General features: G+C 37.5%; 1 protein-coding gene across 2 annotated transcripts; it reads right to left on the bottom strand.

Annotated features, from left to right (window-relative positions):
• Window positions 1-207: 207 nt before the first annotated feature.
• On the bottom strand, window positions 208-12,745 carry LOC121960573 (copine-3-like). 2 transcript variants are annotated; one of them, XM_042510354.1, is made up of 16 exons: window positions 12,696-12,745; window positions 11,218-11,404; window positions 10,835-11,014; window positions 10,541-10,615; window positions 10,383-10,454; window positions 10,085-10,165; window positions 9,833-9,922; window positions 7,285-7,383; window positions 7,026-7,112; window positions 6,716-6,775; window positions 6,384-6,517; window positions 5,482-5,536; window positions 5,304-5,355; window positions 4,692-4,825; window positions 4,234-4,470; window positions 208-1,493 (listed from the first exon to the last, which is right to left on the bottom strand). In XM_042510354.1, exons 2-16 carry the CDS (start codon window positions 11,368-11,370, stop codon window positions 1,344-1,346), a joined length of 1,659 nt encoding a protein of 552 aa, XP_042366288.1. In that variant the 5' UTR covers window positions 11,371-11,404; window positions 12,696-12,745; the 3' UTR covers window positions 208-1,343. The 2 variants fall into 2 exon arrangements, with proteins under 2 accessions (XP_042366288.1, XP_042366289.1); XM_042510355.1 differs by lacking the exon at window positions 208-1,493 and adding an exon at window positions 3,881-4,128.
• Window positions 12,746-12,953: the final 208 nt, after the last annotated feature.

The following is a 12,953-nucleotide window of genomic DNA, read 5'->3' as shown; positions in this document are numbered from 1 at the left end:
ACTAGTATTTCCAACTAGTATCAAGGCAGAGGAGATTCCTGAAGCATGGCTACATGTAAGGGAAGCACCACCTGTTTCAGTTTGAAAGAGACAACTATGAATACAGACAGATAAAAACAGCAGCGAAGTATGTTCATTTAGATGTCCAGTGTAAAAACAATTTGGTTGTGTGATAAAATTGGTTAGAAACATAAATCACTACTTTGATGAAAATTCATAGTATTTCTTTATTGTCATGAGATGAAGGCATTGGCAAACTTTAAAAAGATCTCTCAAATTATCTAAGAATTTTACATAAAAATACTGAAACAGAAGCTGGCTATAAATGTAGGTACAATATGATTTTTTTCTTGCATTGCTATGTTTAAATAAAAAATTCATAAAATCAAAGTCCATGACGAGATATGTATAATACGTAAGGCAATGCCACATAGATTGGTGCAAACGACTTATCTTAACAACAGATACACAAATACATTTGGTGAAATGTAGTAGGCCATTTTCATAACAGTCAGTACAGCGAGAAGTTTTAAATCCTCTTAAGACAAAGTAAAAATGTAATGAACATTAGCGTTAACATGCATTGTCAATAATTAATCACCTTAATGGAGTCTCGTTTAACACTCTTATGTCAAATCAAATATGGAACTGGATTTTAAAAAAACAAACTGGTTAAAGTAGAAAACAGCACCAAGGTCACATGTAATCCTTCTGTTGTGTAAAATCTACAAAAAGTATTAATAAAGGCAGACGTATTAATCCATTATGTATGGATTCTTTATGTAAACATCTCTGAATTGTATCTGATATAGCCAGTGCTTTGTCCAAGGCATATGATTTCAATGGATGTGTATGCTTCATTTCGCAGGGAAACATGAACGCATAAAAACAAGCGGCCATTGTTATATGTTGCAACATGGAGATGATGGAGGAAATATTAGCATAATCATGAAGAGCACATTAAATACTCGAGCCCTTTCAAGTAGACATTCTGACAGACAAATGAGATGACTGTTAACCACCAGACTTCAAATCAAGTCACTCTGGTTTTAATGAATGCCCTAGATTGTGCAGATCAATTCAAAAAGAAATGATTCAAATTCTTAACAATCCTGGCTTGAAGGAACTGGCAGGTTTGCATTTCAGTGGAATTGTTCATCATATGATTACACGTGACAAATAAAAAAAACTGATTGACTGAACGTGTCCCATTAAATATCTACATTAAGCGCATGTTAAAAAATGTTAGAAAATGTTTGACAATGACTATGGCTTTGCAACATTAGTTCATAGTATTTACAAATCAAAACATGACAGACAGAGTGGATATTGCATACTGTCCCTCAGGACACATCACTTGGGGGTGCTGACGCTGAGAGGTCGGAGACAGGTGTGCCACTGTGCGGTGGCCTCAATTTCATTGTATTAAAGAAGCCCACCACCTGACCTGGGACTTCTGCCAAGACGCTCTGAGCAAGCATTTCTTGAGGACACTAAAGAGAAGGAAAAGAGACGGCGTTATGACTAGCTATAGCAACCACGTAAGACAAGCAGAAATAAGCAACAGGTGTCTGAATAATGCATGATGATTCAAATTTAATTATGATTAGATATGAGTGATTACTGTAGTATGTTGCATTTGAACAGTAGATTTTTAATACAAAGTAACTCTGGAGTATACAGTAGAGATGAAACGGTATAAGAATTCCATATCACAATCATTGTGACCAAAATTATAATTATCACAATATTGTTGAAATGTGCTGAAAATGTCCAAAAAGTATTGATACACACACAGAATTAATTTCCCAAAGGTTTATATTGAAAACCACAAATGAATTTAGCAGCACTTTTGTTTGCATATACATTAAAAGTCCAACATAGCCAAAACTTTATGCAAACATGAAGACCATATCAAATGTGCATCACATAAAATGCATCCTGTCGTTGAAATGGAGTGTCGGTGTCACTGTAGAAGAGGATGAGGGACTGTTAGCAACACTAGGTTTGCCTACTGAACACCCACTCTGTAAACAAGGGAACAGTAAAACAAACCCACACTGAAGACTGCATCCGCATGTGGGAGACTGATGCTAACTTTTGGTGATGCAAGACGGAGAGTGCCATTTCAAGGTGCCATAATCAAACACGTTTTTAATGATAATTAAAATTTTAAACGGTAATACTAGCCGTCAGGAATTTTATCACAAAACTGGTAACCGTTTCATCCCTTGTATACAAATAAAACACACATTAATATGCAAACAGAGTGATGTTTCCACACTGACAGTGGCAACACTCTACTGTTACACATCGCATCATACTGCCAGTCTTACAGTAACTGCTTACGTTAGAAGCTGTGGTTAGAATACGATTAATAAAAACTAGCCCAAGAATGCTCACTACAGACGTTCCTATGGTTATAGGCTAGGGGCTTGGCAGAAGCTTTGAAAAAACTTTAACTTCAAATAAAGCAAATATATCATTTAAAAAAGGCAGTTGAGCTGCCAAATATCCTGCAGTAATGACTTATGTTAACGGGTTCAATGTCTACACTAGTTACTGTACAGATTGAGGAGGGATCAATACAGGATAGTACTGCACAGTGTCGGGATATTTTTGCATGGCAATATTGTATCAATACGCATATGCAGAGTATTGATTTTCATAAGATGAACATTACTAATACAAATTAAACTTTTGGTAGCCTCCTTGAATATTTCTAATTTAATTTCTTTTTATCTTATTTTTTTAATCTTTTTTTTCTTTTTTCTTTTATCTTATATGAAATAAAGTTTTTCTATGGGGACGTAATTTGCAGATCTAATAAATTGCACTATATCACAGTATATGTTATTGCAATACTGAGCATTGTAGCATGTTTGAATTTGCAATAACATTGAATTGTAGGGCCCCTGGTGATTCCCAACCATAGTACAGATTAAACAAGTGTAATGTAAACGTACATCACACAACATATAAATGGCATTGTCATGTATTCTGATCTTTTAACATTAAAGCAACAGTAGAAGTTAGCTCTGGTCTTGCATAGAGTTCGATCACATGATCAATACCGCTATCAGAACTGAACACTAAATATAAGGCCAGGAGGAGGTTAGTTTATCTTATCACGAACACTGGAAACAGTATCTTATGTTTAACTTATATCTGCCAATTTATTTTCCTTCTTTTTAATCTAAAAATGCAGACTCAAGTCAAATTCCCAGACTTCTCATAAGATTTTTCACGTCGGGTTGGGTCAAGCCAAAGAAATCTCCAAGAATGAACCAAAAAGTTGAGTAAATTGAAAAAAGAAAAATAATCTCATTTTAACGGCGTATGTGCCGCCTTGTTTATACACTCTGTCAATGGAAGTGAACACAGCCATAAAGGTATGGTTTCCTGAAGCACAAAAGTCTGTTTACATTTCTGATTACTGCATGTACTTTCACTTTTGTATTTTAGAAAGCAGAATAAGGACAAAAGTCTTCATACACAAATATTTTCCAATACTATCTTTTCTTTTTTTCATACTTATCTGGACCTAGAAATATGATTCTTTTGACCTTCTTCATTCGTTTATACTTTTCCATATTGCGTAGGAACCCTGTGGCTGGTTTGTTTAATTCATATGAAAAAAACAAGGTTTAAAAACAACTTTTTGCAGTACATAGCTTTATGTGCCAGACTATTACATGGCTCTGAGCAGTTGCCAGGCAACCAGCGGAGACTCCAGAAAGTTTCTGCACATTACAAAGAAATGGTTTTGCAGGTAATCCCCATGTAAGAGCATTCTTGAGTTAGAGATTTCAGCAGAGTCCACAGACCTACGTGATGACGTAATGCCCCACATACTATGAAAGTGGACATCAAAACCCTGAAAAGAACAGTGTGGTGAAGTTAATCTTACTAGATTGTATGATTGTGCCTCTGTTCAAAATCATACAGCTTTGGATCAAATGTGGGGAAGAAAGAGGGGAATGAGGTTTGTGGGGTACTGGGGGTACTCCTACATTTCTAGGAAGGACTGGGATCGCTGGGGGGCTTCAGGCCAAATAAATTGAAGAAGGAGGTCACTTGGTCAGGCAACTCTGCCAGCACGCTTTGGGCAAGGGCTGCAGTGCCTGCCTGCAATTAGATGTTTAGACATCATGCATTATTTCAGGATTTTAAAGATTAAAGAAGCTTTGGTGGTGCATACCTGCAAAGACTTGACTTTATGATATGACTTACATTCTGGAACTGCCTGAAAGGCACAAACTGCACAATGTCCCGCATGGCAGCCTCGCCTTCAGCGGAGCGTAAAATTCCCTCGTCTCCATCCAGGAACTCCATGGCACTGAAGTCTGCCCCACCTACTCCAACAATGATGATTGACATGGGCAGTCGAGAGGCGTTGACAATGGCCCTGCGTGTCTCATCCATGTCTGTGATCACTCCGTCAGTGATGATCAGCAAGACAAAGTATTGCTGTGAAACATCCACAAGAAAGGGAAACGACACAATAAATACAATGAATTACGAAGAAGTGCTTTTCACCTTCATTGATTAGTATTGTGTGGAAAAGAAGAGCTGATTGAGATTATGTTGCTCTTGTTCAGTGGCTGCTTCCAAACCGAAACTATGATAACAAATATTTACACAGTCACAGTTATACCATTTTGATTGATTTTAGACTTCCAGCAACTTACAGAAGCAGTTTCCTGCTGCACGGCTTGCCTGCCAAAATGGGCTACATGGTTGATGATTGGGGAAAAGTTTGTGGGACCGTAAAGCTTCACCTGGGGTAGACACTGCTGGTAGGCTTGGACCACACCCTCTATACCTGAAATGAACACACACGAGAACACAACTAAGTCTCATTTTACACATATTTCCATGTAATTGAGAATGATCAGGAATGGAGAGCACACTGCAACATGATGGTCAATCTCCGGGAACAGGGTCAAACTGCTGAGCATTTCACATATCTGGTAAAATGTTGAAACAAGCATTATGTTGAAAAAGTGACTGCTTATTTTCAGTGCAGTGTTTTATTGATACAGTGTTATTCTGAGGTTTTCCACACAGTCATATTTTTGTTGTGGCCTTCCATGATTAAAACATCTGTCGCCACAAACAGATTTTTTAATCAATATCAATATAATAATTTTCTGAAGCTGGACTGTTCATTAGGAGCACTATTGAATACTGTTTAGTTATTTATAGTGCCACACTGATTTGAAGCACAGAGCATACTCACGCAGGGACAGAAAAAAACTCAGAAAAAATGAAATAATGTGTTCTGCACACCGTATAATTACCTGCACAAAATGGATCTGATGGATTGAAGTTGATGGGAAACTCGTGGGAGACCTTCAAACACAAACAACTATTAATCTGCAGCCCACATCAACTTATATATGTATATATATATATATATATATATATATATATATATATATGAACTTATACTGCCATTCAATGTTTGTGTACAATTACCTTCCATGTAGGAGGGATCAGGGCTCCAAATCCCAAAGCAGGGAACAACTTGTCACTACAAGAAATGACGCAAAACAGGCGTGATTGTCAAAGTAAGTTTATATACACAAAGGATAAGACTACTGCCCTTTATAGACAGGGCGTATGCAACATTGCATGTGACTTTTTGTCATTGAGACATTCACACCTTTACATTAATATTTCTGGCATGAAAGGACATTTACTGAAAGAACTTAGGGCTCTGAATGCTCACCCCTTCCTCATATTGCAATATATTTTCACATCGATTCTATCGTTTTCCATTATCAGAAAGCTAATTCTGCTGCCTGTTTTATAATGCAGTAGTACACAAACATTGAATGGCAGGATGTTAGGTTGGGACTCTCATTTTTTTCAATTTGCATCAAGCTTTTAGCTTGAATTAATTTAGTAGTACATGCAGTAGAAGTGATTATTGAAAACATAACATGACGGTGCTGGTCTGGTTATCACTGTCATGGTGCAAGGGTTTTTTTGTTTGTTTTTTAAATTTCATTCTGTCAAGGGGTCACACCATGAGGGGAAAACAGTTTTTATAGACAGATATAGTCTAATTAAAAAAGATTTTGCGCCAAGAGACACATTACAGTGATATTTGAAGACAGTACAAGACATGCTTTTTGCTGTCTCTCTCTGCATGTTTAACTTGTACTGTTGTATTCTTTATTTTAATCTGACAACATTCAATTCAGGCTGAGGTGCCGACACAAAGCCTGACATTCGCTGCTGCTTTTGTTGTTGAAACATTTTTGCTATCAAACTCTTTTTTAATCTCAGATATCCTCAATAGGTCTGTTTAACTAACTTGCTATAGGAGCCAAAAAACGTCCAACATGATGCTTTATGTATAACAATCTCTGTACCTGTCATAGTCCTGGATGACGTTTCCCACAGACCAGATAGCTGCCAGGTACTCATTATAGCCCTGAGGGTTGATGTAGTGGAGGGACTGAGGGGTGTTGGGATCCCCGTTTGAGCCTGTGAAATCAATAGCAATCTGTCCCGAGAGGATAAAAAGAAAGAGAATACGGAACAAAATCATGCTTTGACAACATCATAATAAATGTTTCCTGAGCAAAGTAAATACTCAATATACATGGTAATTTAAAAAAAAAATTGGGGACATTTTTTCCTTGTTTCCTCAAGGAATTATAAAAAGATTCAAGATTTCTAAAACAAAGTGTGTAATACTCACAGTGAAGTTAATCTGACAGCCACCCATGATGTAATCCAGGAAAGTGTACTCCTTCACTATCTGAAAATAAATATTGGTGACAGAAAATCATTTCACTGTTGTGAGTCTCTAGCAATACATATCTCTATTTGCAGCACTCTTCAAAGTGCTGCTCTGTGCTGTCAAATTGGTGACACTGTTTTTTCACTTGGTTGTGTCTATTTTCATGTGTTTTCTTAATCAGCAGAGGGCTGAGCTCTCAGGGCCACCTGAACATTTACTACACAAATAAAATAATTACTTCAGAAAGGAAAAAATGAAAATGCAGTACCTTGCATTTTTTTACAATGATAACACCAGAGTTTTTGTATCCTCTCTTCTTCTGTTTCTTCTTACTGTTGATGCATTCAAACTCGGCCTGAGAAGCACAAAAACACCACACAAGCATTCATCTACAGATTCATCCACTTTTTTTAAAATGCCAGTCAAGCTTTATGAAATGCTTGAGAAAAACATGCGTGTTCACGCTGGAGGGAAATACCAACACTGGTACGTACACACGCAGAGACAAAGAGAGAGAGAGCGCTCACCGCATATGTCTGTGATCCTTGCTGTATTTGGGAGAGTGTGGTCTGAAAGGATCCAATGAAGTCGTGAGATCCGCTGCTGTTGTAGTCGTAACAATCTACCTGGAATACACAGACAGTTCGGATAAACAACAAAGATCCAGTCAGTTCTCATTAGCAAAGTATATTTTCATATTTAACTGACACACTATCAGTGTGTGAAAGCCAAAGCAGATGAGACAAAAGCATGCTTTGGGGTGACACTTCAAATGTAAGTTAACACCCTGACTTTGTGGACTCTGACAGCAACACACACACAAGTCCTCTAACTATCAAAAAAAAGGGGAAATGTCCCACTAACTCCTTTAGAGCAAGACATACAGATTATCTGCCTGTTTCTCTCTGTGTTGAGAAAACAGGCAAAAAACAAACAGATCTAGACACAGCATGGAGCAACCAGTAGGGATTAGACAAACTGTGATGCTACAGACAGTCTACAGGATGAACAGCTAAGAAAACTAATGAATAACTAAAAAAGGGATCAATCTTAACGGAAAGCGTCTACTTTTTGGAAAATTGTCCCATTGGTTGACTTACCTGTTGATATATTATTAATATTTACCAATTAATTTAAATAATCATTATTAGGGGTCGCCAAAGTCTTGACCTGGCCAATTATCATCTGCATTTATATTATTATTGGAATTATAGTTATCTTTTTTTTGTTTATATATATATATATATATATATACGATAGCCAGTAAATACATTAATTGAAAAATGCTCTACTATGGCTCTGATACAGCTGCATCAATGCCCAACCCACAGCACTATCTGATTAATTACACGTCACACCTATCAACACTGATGGATAGCGTGACAATCCTCTACACTGAAGTATGAAAAACTGACCAGTGTTTCTGCTGGTAACCTTCTGCAGTAAATAGCTGTAGTTACTGGTTTCTTGATTGCTGGTAGTCAGTACCATTTCTGATCATAACATATTGGTCAATCCCTTAACAATATGCTGAATGATTAAATGCCACAATCGCTAAAGAAAAATGTGTTACTTTTCATCATGTGACCTGAAGATTTATATATTTCATATACCTTAACTATGACAGAGGATTAGGGGCAAGGTAAAGAAAATAAATGTTAGATTTCGAGAATAAAGTCATAATATAACAAAATTAAAGTTGTAGTTTTGAAATTCAAGTCGTAATATTTTGAGAAAAAAAGTTAAAATATTTCCTGAATGAAGTCGTAATGTAACAAGAAAAAAATTGTAATTTTATGAGAATAAACTTGTAATATTACAGGCGAGAGCACAGTTCAAGAGGTAACCTCTTGAACTGTGTGTGGCACGGCAGGACACCAGGGACGGTGTTTGCCAACGAGGCTGCCTGTGCTCTCACCTGTTTCATAATTTACTGGCAATATGTTTATTTCCATGATATAATATTCCCTTTCTCTTAAAAATATTACTTTATTCTCATAAAATAAAAACTCTATTCTCGTAAAATTACAACTTTATTCTTGTATTATTGCAACTTTTTTCCTCATAATATTACAACTTTATTCTCAAAGTCTCAATTGTTTTCCCTCAATGCAGCCCTAAAACTCTGCTGTATTTACCATTAAAATAAACTTAAAACTTTATATTCACACGCATGCTTCATATCCGAAGTAAAAGGAGAAATTAACAAGTTCACCTTACATTTCCATCGTATCGTATTTTGTTATTAATGTAAATTGACATAAAACTAGCAGATTTAGCTGAATATCTTGTCTTGGACAATGTTCAACCAGGGACACAGGATTCTTGTTCTGATGATGCTCTCATCATCTAACAGGTAAGTTCACCAATGAGCCAAACTCAATTTTTTGCGCAGTCCCTTAAGATAAATAAAGGGGTGTCAAGGACTTTGACCTGTCCTGTCACAGACACTGCATCCTTCATGTGAAAAGCACTCATGGTGGAGACAGTAAACTCACTTGCACCGTAGAGCGGAAAGCATCTCTTCCTGACAAGTGTGCTTTTAAAGGGTTAGAGGGTGGAAACAAAAAACAGCATACATAAACTAATACTAAAATACATTTCCTTATCTGTACCAATATTATCAGACCTTTAAATACACACAAGACGCAATCAGTTAAACACAGACAGGGTTCCCGCTGCAGCCTTGAGCCAGGGTTTTCTCAATTTAACATGACAAAAGTTAAATGCTCAGAAGTTTTTTTGTCATTAATGTCCAAAACAAATAGTTTTGCCAAACCTTACAAGCAATTCAGAAAGGATAATCTATCACTCAGTAAGGAGCTGACATCAGTAAATAGTGTGTTAAAAACTCTTACATTCTTCGAAAAGTTCCAGTCACCATTTCATATGAATGTACTGGAGTAAATCCAGGATGAGACAAGAGGGATTGCTAAAATTCCTCCCAATGGCAACCCTTCATTTAAAGACATGCAGTGTGAAATAAGACAGACAGAAGCAAAAGGCTTCCCCGTCGTCAGGCGCAATGAATTACAATCGTAATGCATTACAGTCAGTGTGTGATTGTGTTTGTACCTTTATAGATTTCTCCACGTCGCCTCCACAGAGTGACTGCAGCGGGATTCGGAATGGTTTCCATACTGGGTTTAGGGTGTTTTTCATCACCTGGATAACAGAACAGATTACAAACCACTCTGACAGCTGAAAATCATTAACTGTATAAACTCCATACTGTCAATACCCATTCTAGTTGTTACTTAACTTGCCCATGAACAGCCAAAGAATACGTGGATAAGATAGCATGCAACACTATGAGTACATCAGTACCTCTGTCCTGTGACAGAGCTGCCATCCAGTTGCTGTCTGCTTGTAGAATTCCAGGAAAGGGTCAGACTTGCCAAAGAAATCCTTGAAATAAATGAGAAAGTACTGTGTATCTGAGTCGAATAAAGTACTTACTACTACTTAGTGTGCAGAAATACAAGTGCAGAATATTTTTCTATTCATAAAATCTCCAGTAGCAAAGACTATAATAATATTTCAATTCTTTTTGTAGAAGCAGTAGGGTCTACAATATATGATATTTTTAAATTCCTAAAAAAAATAATCCAAATGTACTGTTTACCTTTTTATCCAGTTTTCTACCCGCAGCTTCAAATTCCACCACCCTGTTGTCTGTTCTTTCTTCAGCACATATCTGCAGCGAGGAAAACATGTACGCTTTGAATCATACATCCTTAAATGCACCAAATGTCACTGCCAGTCTCAATAAAAGCAGCTCACAGTGATAGTTCCTCTCCCTGCTGGTCTCTTGTCCTTCATGACAAGTGGTCTTGTTAGTTTCTTTGAGGACACAACCTGGAGAGAAAAACACTTTTGTGAACCACATCTATTACTGGAAATACAACAGCTCCAACACCATTTCAGATGATGATTTTACTTTACATTACAAAAAAGAAAAGGACTAATATGCATTGTTTTTTCATGCTTAATCCCTCATAAATACAAAAATAAATAATAACAAATAGGTTATTTGTGCTGATGTATGGCTTTTTGTAATAGGCAGAGAAGGCTAACCTGTCCCAAGGTACACTCTAGTTCTCCCAGGAAGTCAGCATCTTTTAGACTGTGGTTTTCGCTGTCAATGTCGTACACCTCAAATTTCAGCTTCTGTACCATCTCAAAGTAGTAGTCGATGACAAAAGTCTTGGAAAACTTGGGATCGAGGCAGTTCTTGATTACCTCTGTCCGTCCAATCTGCAGATACATATTGCAAAAAAAAGGACTTATTTGTTTATAGTTTCTGTAAGAGACACTTATGACTCATAGCAGCCAGGCACTGACATTTCCAAAGAGACATTAAATTTAGCTGGGGTAACTCACACAAAAATGTATCCCAATACTGGAACTACTTAAAATTATTGGGGCTGATGATAAATTTGACCTTGTAACCTACTTACCTCACACCACTGAGATCCTGAGGTGTTCATGAGAAGCACACACAGAGGGTCAGACTTTGAGAACGTATCCATGTCGAGCAGATGCTCGCAGGAGACATTCAGTGCCACCTTGGTCACACAAGCAGGGACCGTTGGGGCTCCTACTGCTGCCATCACAGCCTGGAGGACACACTCACTCACACACAAACTGAGGAACAGAAACACAGAACACAAAACAGGAGGGAACATTTAATATACTATGTCAGTGGTCATAATTATAACTCATATAATTATAACTGAGCAATGACTTTGGACCCTATGAAACTTGATCAAGTGACTGGCTTATGAATAAGGTCCCTGAAGCATGTTCTGACCTTGTTAAGTCTGTCATTTCCTTTAATGCTCCTGATTCATGGAGTCAAACTATGCAAAAGTTTGAACAAATGATCACAAACCACTGTTTAGGGATGCATATTTTCATCTTTGTTGTCATTTTGCGTTTTGTAACGTTACATTTCCTGTTGTGAAACTTTTTAGACTTGTCTGTCACTTTAAACAATGGCCACCCCGGTGCACTTTCCGAGTTTAAATAAAGATTTGACTTAAACTGAGAGCTGCATCTGTCTTTTGTGAACCACATGCCCCTTTTCTCTGTTTATTAAGCAGACGCTAACATTGTATACTTGTCCAGTTTAGCTCTCTCGATCATGTACGATAACTCACAGATCTCAATGCACAGTCTGACAGCTGACACGCCCAGATGGATATGGTCGGTGCCTATAGCGAGGACCGAGCAAACACGCCAAACTGCATTCAAAAATCATGTTATACACAGTTTATTAATCGAAAGATACAGCGTAATGATTTAAGAGAGATCTGATGATTCGTTAGGATCCTTTTTGGACATTCGGCTAAAACATTATATCCTTCTAGCCTTTTTATTTTCAGTAAAATGTAGGATTTGTAAGCGTGGTGCCACACAGTGGGGAGGTTTCGGGGCTATCAGTGGATGACGTCGTCTCACGGTGCTAACCTTAGCAGGCACCTTTATTAGATACATGTCGAGTCAAAGTAAAACATTCGCAGTTTTTCAGTTTTTAAAGTGGTCTGTCCTTGACGTACGTTAACATACCATTAGTTAATTCACGCAACTTTCGTGGAAGGAAAACTAACGGACCAAGCTGTGGGAGCTACATAACGTTACTAAACGTTAGCTAACGTTACAGCGACCGTCCAGAAAGAGAACTCGTTCACGTTTGTTGGGTGTTTACTAGATAACGCGTAACGGCAACTGACTAGTATCTAACGTAAGCGGACGGGTCGACGCCTGAAAAGATTTCTAACATACCTAACATCACATTCAGTAACGTAGCTTCGACAGTTTACGTTACTATTTCAGTCCTTTGAGTAGTAACGTTAGCTAACTAAACATTTATATTAATATTTATGGTGACAGCAAAAAAAAGACGCAACATAAGAGTCTTTATTTTACGCCTTACCTCCGTAGATGAAAGTGCTGTGTGGTTTGCTTTATAGCAGGAACAGAGGAGCTGGCTCGCGCTGCAGTGGGCGGTGCCCAGTGCGCTCGTTTTGCGTTAAAGGGGCACCCGTCAGCCGGAGTGCAAAACAAAGAAAAGCTGGAACAACAAATGGTGAAATGCTATAAGCACTCGGTTCATAAACTGGTCACAAATGCAAACAAACAAGTTTAATGAAATATTAATGATTTAAAGAGATTTCGGGTGGTTACACGCTTG

Source organism: Plectropomus leopardus, chromosome 21 (genome assembly GCF_008729295.1).
Source record: "Plectropomus leopardus isolate mb chromosome 21, YSFRI_Pleo_2.0, whole genome shotgun sequence".
Taxonomy (NCBI): domain Eukaryota; kingdom Metazoa; phylum Chordata; class Actinopteri; order Perciformes; family Serranidae; genus Plectropomus; species Plectropomus leopardus.
This window is presented reverse-complemented; position numbering and strand designations above follow the sequence as displayed.